At 44.8% G+C, this 20,214-nt stretch overlaps 1 protein-coding gene across 1 annotated transcript in view; it reads left to right on the forward strand.

Annotated features, from left to right (window-relative positions):
• Positions 1-20,214, forward strand: part of STAB1 (stabilin 1) — a 75,262-nt gene that overhangs the window by 29,714 nt on the left and 25,334 nt on the right. Inside the window, exons 20-40 of the mRNA XM_075053251.1 lie at positions 594-716; positions 2,285-2,431; positions 4,033-4,095; positions 5,071-5,184; positions 5,561-5,614; positions 7,032-7,112; positions 7,412-7,570; positions 8,460-8,522; positions 9,853-9,954; positions 10,905-10,991; positions 11,357-11,468; positions 13,997-14,180; positions 14,434-14,527; positions 15,452-15,610; positions 16,512-16,607; positions 17,001-17,096; positions 17,706-17,753; positions 18,623-18,753; positions 19,148-19,259; positions 19,487-19,564; positions 19,946-20,047. Coding sequence (XP_074909352.1) covers positions 594-716; positions 2,285-2,431; positions 4,033-4,095; positions 5,071-5,184; positions 5,561-5,614; positions 7,032-7,112; positions 7,412-7,570; positions 8,460-8,522; positions 9,853-9,954; positions 10,905-10,991; positions 11,357-11,468; positions 13,997-14,180; positions 14,434-14,527; positions 15,452-15,610; positions 16,512-16,607; positions 17,001-17,096; positions 17,706-17,753; positions 18,623-18,753; positions 19,148-19,259; positions 19,487-19,564; positions 19,946-20,047 — 2,205 coding nt within the window. The remainder of the gene's footprint in view (positions 1-593; positions 717-2,284; positions 2,432-4,032; positions 4,096-5,070; positions 5,185-5,560; positions 5,615-7,031; positions 7,113-7,411; positions 7,571-8,459; positions 8,523-9,852; positions 9,955-10,904; positions 10,992-11,356; positions 11,469-13,996; positions 14,181-14,433; positions 14,528-15,451; positions 15,611-16,511; positions 16,608-17,000; positions 17,097-17,705; positions 17,754-18,622; positions 18,754-19,147; positions 19,260-19,486; positions 19,565-19,945; positions 20,048-20,214) is intronic.

Raw genomic sequence — 20,214 nt, forward strand, 5'->3', positions numbered from 1 at the left:
GTTTCCACTAACACAAGTCAGGCCTTGTGCCTAGGTCATCATGGTAACTTCTGGATTCATAGAAAATACATCAGGAAAGGCTCCTGTGTTATCTAGTCTGCCTGTTCCCACAAGGACCAGTTCCACCTAAATCAGTATTGCCAGAGGATTGTCTTAAAATACCACCAGTGATGGAAAGCCCAGAAAAGAAAAGAAGAAACTAAATGTAAATTCAGCAGCTTAGACCACCTACATGGTCCAACATAAACAAAGATTGTGTATGGGGAACTTCAGCAAGTTTTATAGTCTGAAGCATGCAAGGATGGTTTTTAAATTGTCCAAATCCAGTAGGTTTCTGTCTAGGGGATTCCTCTGAAGTCACTTGCAGGTTAACCAGTCTCCTTGTGTTTGAATGTGCACACAAACAGAAGCAAAAGATTTGCCACAGTGCTACTCCAGTGAACCAAAATAAAGAGGGAAGCTCAATCTTGTATGCTAAGAATTTCTCTGTGTGTATTAGCTGGGAGAAAGGTAATGTCATGGGTCTTTCAGTAAATGAGGTTCTTGAAAGAACATGTCATTTATCTTCTTTGTGTGGTCTTTATTCCCCAAAGGATACCACTGCTGAGCGTTTGTGCAGAATGCACATCGTTCCTGGTCTGCATTTGGTAGAAGACATGATAAAAGCCAAGACTGTGTGGACCTTGTCAGGACATCGGCTAACATTCAGCAGCCAGGTAAAGGATCTCATGGACGAAAGTCCTGGACCGCAGCTTTCATGTAGGACAGACTGGAGCTTGAGCATAGTTTCCTTGGTGCGCTTTCTTAACCAGAAAAACTTTTTCTCTAATCAGCCTGCCTGTTATCAGAGCAACAAGCTCCTTTGTGGATTCCAAAGCAAGGTGATTTAAGACCTGACACCCCAAGCGACCACTTCTGTCTTGCAGACAACCAATTAGCCAGAATCCATCTTGTGAATGGTCTTTCCTTGGTTTGTATATGTATTCTGGAGAAGAGACCTTTTCCCTACACTGTTAGCAGCCACAATATTCATGTGGCTGACGTGGAAGAGGCAGCAAATTCTCTACTCAGACTGAATGCTTCACCTTGGAGATTGTATGCTTGGACACAGCCACATGCTGAATATTTTCCTCTTGCAGTTTCTCTTTTCCCCTCTTCCTATTTTATTTTTCTTAGTCATCCTAGCAAAGAGTTTTTCATCATTATGTTCTGATATGGAAGGCTTTTTTTCCCTTTTCCCTTTTGCAATTGACTCATATTTTCCAGCATCCACTGTTCTCTCTCTATCCTACACTTTTCCTGAATGCGTGCTCACAGCTGGCCAAGGGAGGGCCGTATGTTTCCTCTCTGAGGATCCAGCCTTGGCCTTGAGGTCTGGGTCATAATACATGCACACTGCATGTATCAAAAGGACAAAGTATTTGGAGCCAGGGAATCTGAGCTGAGCTTGTCGATGCTCCTTTTAAATTTCTTTCCTGTTTGTTTACTCAGGAGTCTTTTGATCTGGGAAGTCTGCCCTCCCTTTCCTTTGTTTCAGCCAGAATCCTCAGTGATGCGAACTGAAGTTCAGGGCAGGGAGGAGCAGTTCAAGAAATGCACGTCATGAAATGAAAAGCATGGGGAAGTTGTGCTTGCCTGAACTTGGATTATGGCTGCAGCACCAATACCTTGATGCTTAGTTTGTAGGTTGCCCTTGGAACATCTCCATATGCCCAGCTTCAGTGCGTGGTTGTATACAATATAGAAGGACCAGATATGTGCCTTGTAATTCAGTGAGCCTGTCTGCTTTGGCTTTGTTCTGAAGACTCCTTGTTGGCATTATGAGCCAATAAAAGTTGCAATCAAAGCTGTAGTTCCAGGATTGCCTCCAAATTCTGTACTCCGGTGCCCAGGAGGCACTGTGCCCCTCTCCTTGTACTTGGTAGACTGATGCAGCAGGTACTTGATGGTCAGCGCACCCTTTTGTGATCCAGAGCTGGGATCAGGCATCATTCACACTCAGGCAAACTTAATTCTAGATCTGATTGTCCCAGATTAGGTCTTCTTTCTTTAATAAGACTTAAAAGTACCCCCCAGGATCAAAATATTACCCCAACTCAAGTAGAGGTGGGATGTTTGTTTTACACCCAGGCCACCCCTTAAATTTACTTTTTCCACAGTAACTCGGGTTGTACCTTCATCTTGCTGACCCATAGGCAGAGAACACTGAAGGGAACAATGATTTATAGATCTATTGTGATAACACAGGTATACCACAAGAAAATAACCTTTTATTATTATCCAGACGTACAGCAAATCATTTCGATATCAAGACCTGCCGGGAGAACTGTACAATGTTTTGCAATCGAACTTACCAGCAGCCAATGGCATCATGCATATTGTTAACACCCTACGGAAAAAAACCAGCACTGACAACCTCAGAAACCCACAGGTACACAGACATCTGTATTCTGTTTTATGGGACAGCAGAATAAACACTTTAAAAACATATATTTTCATCATTAAAATTCCAAATCTGTGAGGCTTTTTTTTAAAGCAAAAAGCCTATTTATTTTGGTTTCAGTTCCTGATAAGGCCTGCTAGGCACTATTATGTCAGCATGCCATTAAAAATAGCTAATAGCACTGCGTAAGCCAGATACAGGCCTCGCAATGATGCTTTTACAGTGCTTGGATGAGTAGAGGGTTCTACTTTCATGAGTAAGATCATTCATAGCAAATGAGCTCTTTTTCAGTCATATCTTAGAGAATACATATTTTACAGGATAAATATTGAAAAAGCATTCTTCACATAATCAAATGAAGATTTTCTTTAATCAGTCTGTACTGCATTTTGAAATTAGAATCAAAAAGTTGTCTTTGCATTTAAAATATTTAAAATGAGGACAAATAATTATTAGAGTTTTGCATTTTGAAGTCATGTCTTGAAATTAAGACACTGAGCAGGGCTTTCAGGTTCAAGTAGCTAAGCACTTTTCCCTGTTAGCTGGGAGAAGTTTTTGCTGTAGCTACTACATTGCTATGCCTGAGCATTTTTATATTGTTTCTATATGCAGAAAGTAGGTCCTGTTACCTCCTACCTCCTTGCAAAAAAATTTCTCAGAGAATGACACAGCTCTTGGATTTAGTGGGAATTTGGTAGTAATTTGCATTTACTTTACACCATTGGTAAAGATCACAGGTACCTGCAGGAAAGGGTTTGCAGCAATTCTGGGATGGCAGGACAGTAAAAGTGCTCACTGCAGAGCTTGTCTTTCCCAGGATTCCTTCAGGCATTTGTTTCCAATTGTGATTGCAATGAAGGCTAGTGATCACCTCAGCCATTTTTGGCATCAAATCCCTTTGTACCAGTAGTGTCCCTTGGAAATAATGTTCTATGCCTCTGCATGTTCTATGGGAAGCAGTTTCTGCCAAAACTCCATGCAGTTTCCTGCAAATAAAAGTCAGACAAGTCGCTTCACAAGTTTTGATACTTGAAGGGACATTCCTCCTGTTACCTTTGTCTTCATGGGCAACGTGGAAAAAAGGAAGGCATCCATTTCCTCTGTGTTTTCAGGAATATGCATACGTATTGTATTTTCTCAGCATTGGGGCTCATTTGCAGGTGGTAGAGTGAACTCTTGTCATCAAAGCACAGGGATACTTGAGATGACAGAGCAGCTCCACTGCCTACCAGCCCAGAATTGATTTGTATATCACTGGAAGTATGTCTCTAGTTTAATGATAGTAAGCAATTGCCTCTTCATTTAATTTAATCTGCAGATGGGAGTAGGAAAACAGAAGGGTGCTCAAGTGCATGGTACCTTGGAAAATCTAGTTTGTTGTGCATGGGAAAGACTTTGTACCTAAGTTACTGCAGGGTCAGTCCTTGCTAGGTCGACTGGCCAATGCAGAGGGTTTAAAGACTGTGAGGTTGATGATCCTGTAGATCTTTACATGCAAACCACAAACAAACTGGCCAAGAGCATTCCAGTATGTGCTCAGACCTCACTTCAGCCCCAGCCATTTTTCTCCTCTTTGTATCTTCTTGCAGAAAACCATTGGTGAGATCCTTGCTTCAATGGAGATCTTCAGTAGATTTGAAACTATACTGGAGGTAAGCATGTTTGTGTCTGCTCCAGGAAGGTGTGGCATTGCTGCTGTTGCAAAGCCTGCTGCTGTTTTTGTGGGGATTTTGAAAAACATTTAAATACATCTCAGTAGTTTGGCTTGCTTTCTGGATGCTTTTTTCTGTGTCATTTCTTATTTTGTGTATTTTACATAAGCAAATGTAATGGAAAAGATCAGAGTTTTCACACCTGTAGGGGATCTGGCACAAGCAGCAAGCATACACGCCTCTTTCCCATCTGCTTCCCCACCACCCCTTCCCTTGTACCCTAGAGAGGTTGTTCTCCAAAGCATGTTTAGTTCTTGACCACTGTCAGGACAAAGAGTGAAGGTTTCATGACTGCCCATGCCAGGCTAGGTTGTAGCTACCTGGTTTTGGGATGTAGATCTTTAAATAAAAGCAGTCCTTAGGTTATAAACCCTTGAGGCTGCTGCCCAGGATTTATTTAGTTACTATTTTCACTAGGGACACAAGTTCACTGATTTTCACTGATTTTCCTTTTACCTCCATCAGAGTCATCTGGATCTGCTCTAGCATTGCTCACAACAATCTTGGCCTGCTTGTTTTCAGCTCTGTGGCTGTTAGTCATTTACAAAATTCACCAACTGCAACAGTGATTATAGACTTGATCCTCTTTTCCTTCTCTTCAGGCAAAAAGATACAGTTTTAGTCTCTGTATGTGTCTTGTGTGTTTAAAGCACACAGAGAGCATTAGCCAGTACTCCCTTGTTCACATTAGCTGCATTCACATCAGTGGCTTCATTGTCCAAGCTATGTTTTTGTGGCATTTATACCTCTGTTATATTTCATACCTATCCTTGGTGTCCCGTTGCCTCTTGTATACATTTGCTTTTCAATAGCTCTGCCTCTAGTGGGTTGTTTAGCGTTTCCTCTCCCTTCCTGATAGACCCCCCTCACTAACTCATGCTAGATCCATGATGAAATCTTTTATTGTTTTTGCAGAATTGCGGCCTGCCTGCAATACTGGATGGACCAGGCCCCTTTACTGTATTTGTACCCAGCAATGATGGTGTGGATAAGTTGAGAGATGGAAGGCTCATTTATCTTTTCACAGAGGTGAGAGCTCATAGAACTTTAAGACATCCTGAGCCAACTGTGTTGCGCTAGGCTGTGCTGGAATGGTTTGTGCAATGTATCTGATCGTTGCTGAAAGTTGCTCTTCCTGGAAATGGCTAAGCCATGTTTCTGTAAGGCTTTGGGAGAGAAGTGAATGCTGTTGGAACCTGCAGTGAGAAACATGGCTAGCTAGATTGTTTAAATCTGACGTTTGGCTTGCTTTCCTCACCCCGGCTTTGGATAGGGGAAAATGAAGAAACTTACTCGCTATAGTACATTAGCATTGTCAGTCACGGTTAAAAGAAGATGTAGTTGCCTCCTCTTACTCCTGAGCATTGAAGGAGTATCTAATTCTTATGTTCTCTTCTTTCCTTAGGGCATAAATAAGCTTCAGGAACTTGTGAAACATCATATCTACACTTCAGCAGCGGTAAGGCAGGCAGCTCTAATTCCAGATAATTGGGGTCCTTTGGGCCAGCGTATTATCAACTGTGTGGTTTGGCATAGAGGTCGGAGTGTCGATGACTTCAGCTGATACTTTTTGGACTTCCCCTGGAGAAGCAGAGTTGTGATTCAGGATCTGATGAGGCAAAATGTTTACCATGAAAGTGGTTGCCAAAAGGGACAGTTTGTGCTCTTCCATCATGAAACTGAGTTTCCTGGGAGTGATGGTGCTCCTTAGCTGGTTGGCCTTTACAATGAAAATATTGTCCGGCAGAGTTTGCTGCAGGCAAATGTTCTCTTGTTGTTAAACTATTAATTAGGAGCGTACCTTAATTCTGAACTCTCCAGCCTACAGTTTCACTAAAACTCTAATAGCAGTAACACAAAAGTTATCGCCAAGCAAAGAATTGGTCCAAACTCCCTGCTCCTTTTCCTCTCTCCATGGGCTCCACCACTGGCTAAAGTTAGAGATGGAGAACTGGTGCAAGTCAGCCTGTGATCTGACCTGGTACCGCCAATTCTTGCACCAACGTTGCTGTGTACTATTAATGGCAGGGTAAATAAAATCATTACAGTGCATCAACAAGACATTTTCCCTTATACAGTAAACAAGAGAAATGTTTAAAGTTAGACTCAAAACCTGTGAAGGAAGTGAATACTCAAGCATTATGGTACAATGTCATGTCCTTCATTAAGAAATATCAATATTATTTCCATTCTTTACTGAGAAGCAAATGTCAGTCCTTGTGATTTTCCTAATTCCAGTAAAGAAAATGAGCAGCACTTTGACAAAACAGCAAAACCTAGTTTTACTTGCAACTGATGAATAACAACATGGTAAGAAGCTGAGCTACTCTTTAATAACCTGTTGGACACAAAAGTAACAATTGTCTTGGTTCTCAGAACTTCTTACTTCTCAAATCATTAAGTTTCTCAGTACACTAGCTGCAGTGTACATTTTTTTCTGCCTTTAGAAATAAGCTTATTTATTAAGTCAAAATATGTTCTCTATGATGCTTCTGGGTGAGCTTTCATTGTTTATTGAATATGTCCTGGAAAATCTCCTTATTAGTCTGACCCTACTTGCAGCTGTATTAGTAAGAGACACTATTAGTGACACTTAATTTCAGCTGTGCTCAACTGTTACTTACACAAGGAATGAAAACCAAGGCTGCAGCTGCCAGCACCACTGTGTTTGTGGTATTGCAAACAATTCACACGAAGTCCTGGCTTTCCCTCTGACCCATTTTTTGTGTTTTAAGGTATTTAATGAAATGTAAATGTTAAAGACAAGTCCCCTTTAGAAGGTTTTTTAACTGATGGGAATCATGGAAGCATTCTGTAAGCTGTGCTGAAATGACCCTGCTTTTTCATAGTACTGTCCCCTTGTGTTTTTATTTCAGGTGACTGTAGAGAAACTGATAATGATGCCACACATTGTTACTATGGCTAACCAGATACTTACCATCAACATCAGTGCAGATGTAAGTATGAATCAAACCCCTTTTGGGAAAACCCTCCTGTGTTAGGAGAATGTGTGGATGTGGTTCTGAACAATGTGGTTTCAGCCCACCTCTGCTTCCTTCTCTGCTTAAAAATTAGACTTAAATTAGGTCGTTGAATTAGTTTGCTTCTTATCCAACCTGTGACTCCACTAAGAGGCTTGACCATTTGTGTGGTTGCACTTGATATTGGGTACCACCTGTTTCCTGCATTGGCTTTTTGTAGTTGATACAGTCTAATGGGCTAAAATGCAGATAAATTATTTGTGTTTCTGCATCAGGGAAGAATTCTGATGGATGAATCGGGGATCCCCTTAAACATGCGTGACATTGTGGCATCAAATGGTATTATTCATACCTTGGACGGCATCTTCATCCCTCCTTCGATAATTCCCATTTTGCCTCACAGATGCAATGAAGAGCAACATAAAATTGTGACAGTAAGTCAGCTTCTCCCATTCTCACGCTAGCGGTTGCTGTAGACCCCACACTCACCTGGAAGGACAAAAGCAGGCTGTGTAAATTGCATTTGGGAAATGCATTCTCTGAAAGGTCCCCTGATGTGAACTTAGGCAGCGTCAGCACCGTCAGTGTTTCTTCTGCTAGCACTTGGCACCGCTTTCCTGGAAATCAGCTAATGTTCCTTGCAGGCTGTTGTTCTTTCCTTGCACCCATCCTACCTTTGATTCAGAAGTACATTTGCCTTTTCATAAGGCCTTATATGATCATCTTCACACCACAGTTGCTAACTCGGCTGACGTTCATTTGTTCCCGTAGCTGTCAGCATTGGTGTCCTGTAGCCTGGATAGGAAACAGTCGTTCAGTAGCAGGAGCTACAAATGCTGTGCAATATTCTCACCTGAACAGTTTTGTATACCTTATTTTAGGTGCTTGCTCCATAATTTGATCATTGGTAGGTTCCTAAAGAAAGAAGATGAGGCTCTGAATAGGCAAGAGGTACCTGATTTGGAGAGACGCAGTTAATCCCAAGTGGCCAGAGGGTCCACATAACTTCTGACTTAGTGAGGCCTGCTGCATGGATGCCCAAAGTGTTTTCCAGCATAACTGCTGGCTGATAAGACTCACAGGGTGGAGACAGACCCCATCTTGCAGTCAGGTGCAAGCATCTCCTCAAGCCAAAGGAGTCATTTTATTTAAGTGATAAACTTACCCCATTTCAGAGTGTGGAAACTCCGTCCTAGGGATGTTTCTGATACATGTTGTGATGTTTTGGATATATACTGGGAACAGTAGCTCTGTAGCATTCTTGGCATGGGGAATGGGTTCCTTTTGAGAAGATTAAGTTTTCCCCTTTTGTTTTCTTAACAGGGCTCTTGTGTGGATTGTGAGGCCCTCAACAACAGCATTTGCCCACCTGGCAGCAGAGAAATGGTAATATTTGTGGTTATTTCAGTAATTTCTTCTTTGCATGATGACATACAGACACTGATAGACAGTTTCTAACCCAAGCCACTTTCAAATAAATAGAGAGCAGGAAAGGCAGCCACTAGAGAGGCTTGTTAGAGGATACATACTCCCCACACATCCATGCTTTGTGATCCCAGACTGTCACCCGCTAACTGCTCTGTGCTTTCTTATTCTGAAGTCTGATTGCTGAATCAATGGAGAGAACTGTGAGACAGTCTGGGCTAAATGAAATGTAGACTTGCAGCTTTTAGGCTTTCCTGCTCACATGCCGAGTCTGCCAGCTACTCCAGACTGCTAGAACCAAGCCTGATCCCACTAGTACCATCCAGTACTACCACTACCTATGTCATGGCCAGAGAATCACAACAAGCTTTCTGCACTGTAGAGGGTGAGAAACAATTTTTTCTTGGCCTGTGCTCCCTGTTGATTCAGAGGTGAGCAGAACAAGCTGAAGGTGGAGTAAGGAGGAGGCAGCTGCGTGCTGGTGTTTGTGTTATCCCATGCTGAGTTTAGCAGAACAGCAAGTTCCAGGAAATCCTCATGTAAAGGCAAGGCCGAAGATGATGTTTGTGAAAGCCAGAGAGGTGTTCACCACTGTTAACTGTTGGGTGTCTTCTGAGACATATGACTTTCAGGAGAACTTGCTGATGCGGTCTCACCATGCATGTCTGAAGTAGGGCTCTGCAAAATCGCTAGTTGCTTATTTTCCTCTGATTGAGGCAGGTGAAGCCAGAATCATCTGGGGCCCAATTCTGTCCATGTCTAACTCCATGACAGGTCACTGAGCATTGTTCCAAAATTATTTGCAGTCCTTTCCCCTGTCTCCGTCTCACCTCCCTCCCTCTTTTTCCTTCCCACCCTCACTCTTTCATTCTCACTCTTACACTTTCCTTGCCCCGCTCTCCCTCCCTCCCGCCTCCCCGCCCCCCCCCATTCTCTTTCCTTCCCTCTTTCTTACCCTCTATTTCTCACTCCGGCCCTTTTGTCCTCCTTGTCTTCTCTCCCTCTCTCCCTGCCCCTCTCTCCCTACCCTCACCCCCTACGTTCATTCTCTCCCTTATCATAGATACTATTGTTTGAACAAGGGCAGCACCTTGGCTCAGACTTGGGGTCTTCTGGGAGCGAGAGGAAAGCGCTGTGTGCCTTCTTTCATGATAGGCATGCCATAATGATATCTTGTTCACCTTGGCTCCTCTGTGAACTTCCTCAGCTCAGAGATAGGCATAGTTGCTCTCTGCAGCAAAAAGAGCAGAGGGGAAGGTTACAGTGCTGATGACTTGACTTGTTTGTACAGGAACCAACGCTCTTCCCAAAAGAATGTGTCTACATCCATGATCCACAAGGCCTGAATGTCCTCAAGAAGGGGTGCGCCAGGTACTGCAATCAAACCGTCACGGTGAGTGTGATGGAAGACCACATTCCCTTTGAAAGGAGCCCAGCTTTGCCCTTCCTCTTTCATCAGGAAGAGCTCTGACTCCTTGAGCTGAGAGGGCTGGATGGGAGCAAAAGGGAAGCTGTCCCATGCAAAGGGCTGTCCCCAGGACCATCACATGAACTGGCTACCTGCTTTTTCTTTGGCAAACAGAGAGAACACAGGGTAGCAACCTGCTGCAAATGTTAGAAAGCAGGTCAGTTAAACCTGAGTACAGTAAATAAATAAAATAAAGCACACCAGTTGCAACCAACCAAGCTGGAGGAAGCCATGAGACAAATGATGCAGTGTTAGCCGTGGCATGTTTTCTCTGAGAGTGCCCTGGTTTTAGCATTTCACCCAAAGGAAGCTGAGCACAGCGAAAGTGCTGTAAGCTGTGAAGTGATAGCATCCTGTTTATGAAAGGTTGTCAGATGGTTCAGGAAAGTCGATCTTAGCAAGTTTATGGACCTCACGTTTGTTTGCAGCTCCTGAGCTCTCACAGTGCTAACTATATGGAATGATTTGTGGGTGTCACATTGAATACTGCTGATTGTTTGTCTTGTGATTGTTCTTCCATTAGTCAGTTGTAACCTGTGATCCAGGACTGCTTCATCCCAAAGAAACACAGTCCTCAGCAAGGATAAAGTAGGTGTGAGTGGGCCAGCTATTAAAGAAATAAAAGCTCATAGAAAACAGGGACTCTATTTGTTGAAGTCTGAGAGCAGAAAATAGTGATCTATTCTGAGAAGAACAGGCTGTGAGCAGAAAGAGGGGTATTGTTGAAAGATAATTTAACTGCAGGAGTATGCCAAATGAGACAGTCTATTTCAGTCCATGGCAGAGAGGAGGACTAGGATTTCAGAATTATGAGGGCAGGATGACTCCAGGCTGTTAAGTCACGTCATACCTTACCAATTTTGCTTTTGTTTCAGAAACCTGGATGCTGCAAAGGATTCTTTGGTCCGGACTGCATGCCATGCCCAGGGGGATATTCCAATCCATGCTATGGCCGGGGGAATGTAAGTACAAAAGTTCCTGCTGTGTTGCAATGAACAGTTGAAACAGTGTGGTTAGAAAGTATAGTTGTGGATAAGTACAATTCAGAGTTTGTGCTTCAGGGCTAAGCCCACAGCGGTGGTAGCAGAAGATCCAGGGAGAATGGCACATACTCAGTGAGTTTTCCGTCTTAAGCTCTAATGTGAACCATGTCATGGCTCTTGGGGACAGCTCTGGCTATGTGGGATTTTGTATTACTACCACCACTCTTCAAAGTCCTATTTTTTACTGCAAGTATCGAAGTGCCTTTGGTAGATATCAAAGCCTTGGCTTTGCCTTGGTTCCCTGAGTTTCAATCACGTTGGTTTTCTTTTTGTTTTCCTACCAGTGCAGCGATGGCATACAAGGGAGTGGCAACTGTCAGTGCTTTGAAGGCTTCAAAGGAATAGCCTGCCATATCTGTTCAAACCCAAACAAGCATGGCGAGAACTGTGACGAAGGTTGGTAATTCTGGTAGAGAGAGGAGAGGAAAATGTAGGGCAAGGATATAGTGCAAGTTCATAGTGGATTCCGTTCTGGCAAGATCAGTGTCACAAAAGAAGTGACAGAAATGTCATTATGGGCGTCCCTTCAAGCAACAGTGGAGAAAACATGCCTGTGGTGGGTTGACCCTGGCTGCATGCCAGGTCCCCACCAAAGCCGTTCTATCACTCCCCCCACCTCAGCTGGACAGGGAAGAGAAAATATAACAAAGGGCTTGTGGGTTGAGATAAGGACAGGAGAGATCACTCACCAATTACCATCACAGGCAAAACAGACTCAACTGGGGAAAAATTAACTCAATTTATTGCCAATCAACCAGAGTAGGGTAATGAGAAATAAAACCAAATCTCAAAACACCTTCCCTCCACCCCTCTCTTCTTCCCAGGCACAACTTCACTCCTGGATTCTCTACCTACCCCCACCAGTGGTGCAGGGGGACAGGGAATGGGGGTTACAGTCAGTTCATCACACGTTGTCTCTGCCGCTTCATCCTCTTCAGGGGCAGGACTCATCATACTCTTCCCCTGCTCCAGCGTGGGGTCCCTCCCACAGGAGACAGTCCTCCATGAACTTCTCCAATGTGGGTCCTTCCCACGGGCTGCAGTTCTTCACGAACTACTCCAGCATGGGTCTCTTCCACGGGGTGCAGTCCTTCAGGAGCACACTGCTCCAGAGTGGGTCCCTCACGGGGTCACAAGTCCTGCCAGAAAACCTGCTCCAACGTGGGCTCCTCTCTCCACAGATCCGCAGGACCTGCCAGGAGCCTGCTCCAGTGCGGGCTTCCCACAGGGTGTCACGACCCAGACTGGACAGATTAGGGAGTAATGTTTAATTCAAAATCCCCTCAGGCTAAATTAAGGTGAAACAACACCAAATGATCAGTTAAAGATTTTATTCATGACAGAAGTAAACTGAACTGGGGAGGCATAGTAGTAGGTGGCAGGGTTTCTCACAACAGGAATTGGCATAACTACTTCTGTAAACTGTGTAACCCAGGGTAACCATATACATCAATTCAGGGAATAAGGAGATCCCTCCTGTTGAGTCATGAGGTTCAGAGCAGACCCCCTTGCTTTTTAGACTCCTCCTCCGAGAAGGGCCTAGGCGTGGCTGGATCCACTCTTAGTCTCAGACTTGGTCAACGTTTTATGTCTTGAAATGGACGAGGTGTTGGGATTATGGAAAAGGAAAAGGAAAGAGAGGAGAAGACAGAGAGAAGAAGGAAGAGAGAAAGATTTCACCGGTGCTGGGTCCAGCGTTTGTTCAGTCAGCCGAGGGGTCCAGTCCCGGTGGGCTTGTGCACCTGGGGCTTCAGTTTGTGTCCTTTTATCATCCTTGCCCCTCCTTCGGGCAGGCACCCAAACTCATCAGGTTAATGAGCAATTTGTGAGCATTTGGGCTTGGGGGTTGTTTGTGGAGTAACTTCTTCCCTGCAGACACTGCCGTTATTTGATCTTTGTATCAGAACAGCTTATCAGAACAGGTTGCTGCGCACAGTCCAGCACGCCCTCCCCCTCCTGTTGCTGATGTCTGAGCTCATGGGTTTTTCACCTTGGTTCCTTGCTGTGCAGGGTTTGTCTTTAAGCAGAACTTGCCCCACCACAGTGTTTGAGACATTGACTCTTTCGGTCTCTCACATGGGGTCACAGCCTCCTTTGGGCACCCACCTGCTCCGGCGTGGGGTCCTCCCCAGGCTGCAGGTGGAGATCTGCTCCACCATGGACCTCCCTGGGCTGCAGGGGGACAGCCTGCCTCACCATGGTCTTCCCCACGGGCTGCAGGGGAATCTCTGCTCCGGCGCCTGGAGCATCTCCTCCCCCTCCTTCTGCACTGCCCTTGGTGTCTGCAGGGTTCTTTCTCTTACATGTTCTCACTCCTCTCTCTGGCTGCAGTTTCTGTGTGCCAGCAACTTTTTCCTTCTTAAATATGTTATCCCAGAGGCGCTACCACTATCGCTGATGGGCTTAGCCTTGGCTGACAACAGGTCCGTCTTACAGCCGGCTGGTATTGGCTCTGTGGGACATTGGGGAAGCTTCCAGCAGCTTCTCACTGAAGCCACCCCTGTAACACCCCTGCTACCAAAACCTTGCCACACAAACCCAATACAATGGCTGATACGAAAATGGTGATGGGGGTCTTGGAAACATCAGCCAAACTTAGGTGTGGGACTTTGATTTAGATAGATCTCTCTTGCTAGGAAAGAAAAGACAGTCGACAAGGACCTTGAGCTTGATAGCCTAAATTTGAGCCTGTCCTTACAGCCTATAAAAAACACGTACCCAGGTGGTCACAGGATCTGTTCCATGGCCAGGTTTTGAGTTATGACAGATGTCTCTTAGCAGATGTCTCTCTGTCAAAAACAAATGGGATGATCATTTAGTGTCGTAAGAGGTTGTAAAGGAAAGTTGGGAATCTACAAAATGCTGTCACTGTGGTGGATGCTGGACTTTTTGTAGTTACTGATCTTACTCCATGTACTTGACAGATTGTGGCTGTGTCCATGGTATCTGTGACAACAGGCCTGGCAGCGGTGGTGTGTGTCAGTCCTGGTCCTGTAAGGAAGGCTATACCGGGAAATTCTGTGACAAGATGTCCAAGAACTGTGGCCCAAGCGGGCTGTCCCAGTACTGCCACCAGAATGCTGTCTGCAGCCTCAACGACACAGCAAGGTCAGTCTTTTGGCATGCACATTCAGGGGGGCACAGTGTCATTGTATAGGGACACAGTGGCTCCGTGGCTGCCAGCCCTGTAACTGTGTATATATGTCTGCGTACTTGTTGCACACGATTGTTTGAGTAATGCAGCCAGCCTGCTAGAAATCAAAGTCTGCTTGCTTCAGAGGCTCAAACTGCCTTTTTGCTCTCTGCTGGCTTTCAGAAGGGACTGCTCTATCTGTGTCCCTTTGGTGCTTATACTTTTAAGGTGCATCTGCATGGATGGATACGAAGGTGACGGGTTTTCTTGCCAGCCCATCGACCTGTGCAGTCAGCCAGAACGAGGAGGCTGTTCACAGAATGTAAGTGGGGTCAGACTGTCAAAGCGTGGAGAAGCAGCTCCTATCAATCAGAGCAGGGATCCAGGACTCCTGGAACTGTTACGCATTTTGTGTGCTAACTTTCCCTGACTGTAAGACGGGGTGGAGTAACAAGTACTTGGACACAGTCATTGTAAGGATGTCGATCATTTGGGTTGGTGCCAAAATGTGACACCTCAGGGAGAGTTTGGCTGATTTGCACCAGATATTTTGGCAGCTACAGAGATTAGCTGTACTGATTTTTGGTTTGTAGTGATTTTCCCCTCAAGCTCTTCCAATATGTGTTAGTTTCTCTGTTGCTGCGTTCAGGCTATAGCTGAGCTGTCAGCTGCAACTCACATTTCTAGTAACCATCAACACTACATTATTATCCTTAGTAAAGAACTGTGGTGCTTTATGATGGAAATGACTGCCAGTCAGACCTCATCATAATTTAGACCCCTCATTGAGAGGAACACATTGCACCATATAAAAGGAAATAGGATAGCACTGAGTACAAAGTAGGTCTTTCCTGAGAGAGATCTGCCCTCCATCATTGATTCCATCCCGCATCTCCAGGCAGGAGATTGTGCTCCTCCTCTTCAGGGAATATTTCTTCTGTAATGGAAGAGCTTTACAGGATGGTAGGGAATGCTCTGGGAATTCTGAGCCACCCTAGACACAAGTGTCTGCCTCTCTGAAAACACTAAATGTTTCCGGAATCAATTTATTATGAAGTTGTCCAGGACTTTTCTGGAGAAGATACTTCCATCCCACCCCTGCCTGCCCCACCAGCAGTGCTGGAATCAGAATTGGTCATTCAGAAACTCTCCACAGTCTGACGAAGGAGATTTGTTGCTGTATATGCACTGCACTCCCTCCCTTCTTCTGCTGAGTGTAATTCTTTTTCTCTCCCTTCTCCTGGAGGCCCTGTGCACCAGTACGGGCCCTGGCACTGCCACCTGCAAGTGCAACACTGGCTGGACTGGGGATGGGAAGGCCTGCGTGGCTATAGACGACTGCATGCTGGAGAGCAGAGGGAACTGTCACATCAATGCTGACTGCATTTATATCGGCCCTGGCCAGGTATGATCAATGCTAAGCAGTCTGATAGTGGACTTACAATTTCCTAAGCTGCTCTGAGATGGCCTGGGATGATCAGAGGTAGAAATTGGGCTGGTCAGCAGCAAAGCCTACTTGTCTGCTGCCAGAAACACTGCAGCTAAAACCACACAGTGTGCTTGCATGAGGTGAGATGCGCTGGTGAGTTTGAGGCTGCTGTGCTGCTCTGAAACTTTCATGCAGCAAAGACACTACACTCCACAATACAGCTCAGTATAAGCCATCAGTTGCTGTGTCCTCCTTGTTCCCAGATCACAGCATTGTCTCTGGGCAATGCTAAAATATACAGAAAAGCATGGGCAGCTGTTCAGATAGTCCATGGAGGGAGCTGGGCTGGCAGTCGGGCAACTTGAGATAGGAGGAAGGCATGCAGAAGTGGCTTCTCAGGGTGCTGCTTCTCAAAGTGCTTCTCCCCACTGAGCCAGGGGAGCATTGGACAATGTGCTGAAAAAAGGTGCCAAATCTTCCACAGATGTTAGTGAGGTGAGATGTGCAAGTGTTCTCCTAGCTATCTTGAAAGCAGGAAGCTCTGAAATTAACCCCTTTTCTCTTTCTGCCATTCACTAACTCTGTGTCGTTCCCCGAAAAGCTGGAAACAAAGAAGGAAACCATCATCTTCAAGTGACCCTCCTACAGCCAAGCAGTGCAAGGGATCAATGTGCTTGAGTAATCAGGCAGCATGTGTGCTGTGATAGAGGATGATGCCCTGCTAAAGAAATACCTCCACATTTCCAGGTCTTGAGGGACCAGGAAGAAAACTTGAGAAAATATATTGAGAATAGGTTTTGCTGCCTTAGGCCTTTTTTGGGTAGCAAATGAGGACTCTCTGATAGGTCTGTAAAATTGAAATGTCTCTTTCTTGCAGAGCAAGTGTGTCTGCAAGAGGGGTTATGCTGGTGATGGCCACAACTGTGATGCAATCAACCCATGCCTCATGGACAACGGTGGCTGCCATGACTTGGTGAGTAACTAAAGTGCTGTCCCAAGGCTGGCATGGCAGTTGAGGCTCCTCTGCTCCCTGGCAGAGGTTTTTCAGCCACAGCATTGAGAGAATTGCAAGGATTTACATTACATCATCTTCTTGGCATGTCACTGATGTGTTATAAAGATTTGGTCTCTGATTTACCCAGGTGGATCCTCTGATTTTTGCGAGTTCACACAACCAAAGCCATCATCTGGGCTTTAATGCATGAGGTGGTATAAATTCAGTGCCACCATAAAGGCAATAGGAGGAAGGTGCTTCTGTGTGCTCTCCTAGCCCAGGCCATGGGAGGCCAGAATTCAATTCCTAGATAGGTACAACACTGCATAACCTGCTTTTGCTCTCTAATTTCTTCTTTCCTTGTATTTTCAGGCTACGTGTGTACCCCTTGGAGGAGGAGAGAGATCCTGCGCTTGCCCTCAAGGCTACATGGGGGATGGCATGACATGCTATGGGGACATTCTAAAAGTGAGTAAAAAATAAATGTTTGAGGTCTTCTTGAGATTGGAGAGAAATGTTTCTGCTTTTACTTTTGTTTTCTCTGTTACCTGAGTTTACTCCTTCTCCCGGTACCAGCCTGAGAGCACAGCACATGTGTCTGCCCAAGGCCACAGAGACAGAACTGGTGCCAAGGTCAACATGTTCATGAAACCATCGGCAATAATTTCTAAGCTGCTTCACCCCTGTCTGTCCTGTGCAATAAGTGATCTGGGTTTTTTGTAGTTTTGAAACTTTTCCAGGTCAGAGCTGCTAGGCCCATTTTCTGTCATTAGAAATATCAAAGGCCATTGTGGATTCAATCCCTGTCCCTGATAAACATGAGCAGTTGCAGGTGAATTGAAAAGAGTTTGTTTATTTAAGAATATATTTTTTTTAATGGCTAGAGTGTTTTTAGGAGTGCCCATCTCTCCCCATGACACACAGTGCCTGTAATGGTTGTAAAGTGAGAGAGGAATGTCTAAGTCATTATTGCCAGATTTGATATTGCAAAGGGCTCCTTTCCCCCACCATGAGTCCCCCAGCCCTGCAACGCCAGTACTCAGCAGGGGTAACCCTTCTGTTGTTTCTATTTGGAAGGAGCTGGCCAGGAATTCCCACTTCGCAGGCTTCTATGACTGGCTTAAGGTAAGAACAGCCATGGGATGCCCGCACGGGTAAGTTCAGTAGAAGTGATGTCTCTGCAAACACTGCTGCTACAGAAAGAGCAACTCCATTTATCTTTTTCATTAGAGAAAAACAAAACAGCAAAAGAGAAATCATTACAGAGCAGGTGTGTAGAAAAGCTCCAGAGTTTGTGATAGAGTGAGGGTTGTGAGTGTGTTTCTAGCACCAGAGGAAGCTGGGGCTGTGTTACACTTAATTTTCACGGTTGTATCATCTGTAACTCCTGGCCATCATAAAATAGCACAGAAGGGAAAGAAAAAGGGGCAGCTTTATAATAGCTATTTTTCAGAAGAGCATGTTTTGAGAAGTTAGACTGTATGTTTGTTCCTTTTCTTGTTACTGCTTCCCTGTCTCTGGTGTGGCAATAACAGAGACACTCTGCAGACTTGCAGCAAGTCTGTGGAAGCATGCTATGACATATGGCATCTAATTGAGCTTTAGCTTACCTGTCCTGCTGCATACATTGTATGTTCTAGGAATAATCTTGGTGTCTCCCCTAAAACTGATGTTGAGGGTTCAGAAAGGATTTATTGGTATGATTGAATGGGTTTGAAGATTAATTGAAGTACAGAAGTAGGGCTTAAAGCAGTAGGTTTTCCCTTGGCAAATGGATGTGAGCTGTTTTGGCTAAACCACCTGCAGCATTCATTGATTGCCAACAGCACTTACCTGCCATGCCCAGGAGGCCTGCTGTGCTGCTGAGCATATGCTGTCTTTCTATACATCCCTTTTATGCGACTGCAAGAGTGGGATGGCTGTTGGTTATATTTTGTGGTATAGATATGGCAGTGGCATGTCTTATTTGTTCATTTTTGTGCTTTGGACAACAGAAATCTCTCTTCAGCATCCCAGCAGGAACCAATGTCACTGTGCTGGTGCCATCAGAGGCAGCTATCAAAAACTTGAGCAAGACTGAGAAAGATTTCTGGTTGACCCCCTACATGCTGCCATTTTTAGTCAGGTATGAGGAGACTCCTGCCTTTGTTATTGTTGTTTGGCATAGTAAAGCAAAGCTGTGAACTGGATTTCTGCTTGTACAAGACCAATAAAGAGTTATCTTGAGATAAATCTAGAAGCAAGATTAAATATCTAGCAGGCAAAGAATTTAGTAGGCATTTAAAATGTAACAGACCACAGGCCATGGGAAGTGGGTTTATTTTTCATGTATTTGCAGAGGGAAATTTTCCCTGTCATGTAGATGCAGATGGCATCAGGACAAGTAATTCCCTCTATCATTTTCTCCCCATGCTTAACTACTTCATGTGAGAGATGTGAATGTTGGGTGGTATGGTCTTATCTCCCTGTTATTACAAACAGTGCCTAATCTTTTCTTTACCTGCCTTTGTTCCCTTCAGGGCCCACTTTATTGAAGGTGTCTTCACTTCTGAAAAGCTCAAAAAATATGACAAGCCAGAATTGCCCACCCTCAACCCACAGACCAGATGGCAGATAAACACCAGGAGTGGCGTAAGGGTTTCTTACATAACGCACATGTACAAGTACCAAATTAAACTGCTCAAGAGCTGCTGTATCCAGTGGGGAGCCTGGGTGGGACACTGATGCCCTCAAACTCAGACATCTTTCAAAAATTGTACTCAGATCAATCATGTGCAATCTTGAACAAACAACATACTTGTTTTGAATTTGCTTGGCAATTTCTAAACCTTTTGCTTCTCCCTCTGATGCTTTTGCAGGTATTAACCATCCAGAATGTGAGTATAGTCGTCAGCGACATCCCTGCCAGCAACGGCATTATTCATGTCCTCAGTAAGGTACGTCAGTACGTGAGATACTGGGAAATGCTGCAGTTGTAGCAGCAGGTTTGTGTTGCAGCATCTGTGATCGGGCCAAGGAGGAATACATGTCTGGACAGTTAGGAAGGGATATAATGTCAAGAATATATTTGGTTATCACAAGGTCCTGACAGATGTTTCCTGTGCAGCAGTGTTTAATGTTTAAAATATTTGTCTCCAGGACAAGCGGGAGGCGAGTTCCTCTTCTCTTGGCTGACAGAAGAAGAATTAAGGCTATTGCAGAATTGTGTAAAATGAGGCCTTTTCGAATTGCCTTTCTTGCAAGCAGGGCAGGAGTCTAGTGTGATTTCCCCCAGAGCCCCTTGCCCAACCTTGCTTATGAACTCACTTTTTCCACAGGTTTTGTTGCTGCCTTCAGGAGATATCCCACCAAGTCCTCCAGGTCTGCAGAAACAGCTTGAGACAGTTGCCTCATTCAGCACATTCAAGGAGTTGCTACAGGTAAGCAGCTGAGGTGAGCACTGTTGTGGTTGTCAGAACTGTGTTTTGAGCAAATGCCCACCTTACCTTGTACTGGGGGACCAAAATTTGGACTGCCTGGTGAGACGAGGGAGATCACCTGTTTCCTACCATTCATGGGGGATCTTCTCGGAAAGCTCTTTTGAGCA

The sequence above is a fragment of the Buteo buteo genome, chromosome 21 (assembly GCF_964188355.1).
Source record: "Buteo buteo chromosome 21, bButBut1.hap1.1, whole genome shotgun sequence".
NCBI lineage: Eukaryota > Metazoa > Chordata > Aves > Accipitriformes > Accipitridae > Buteo > Buteo buteo.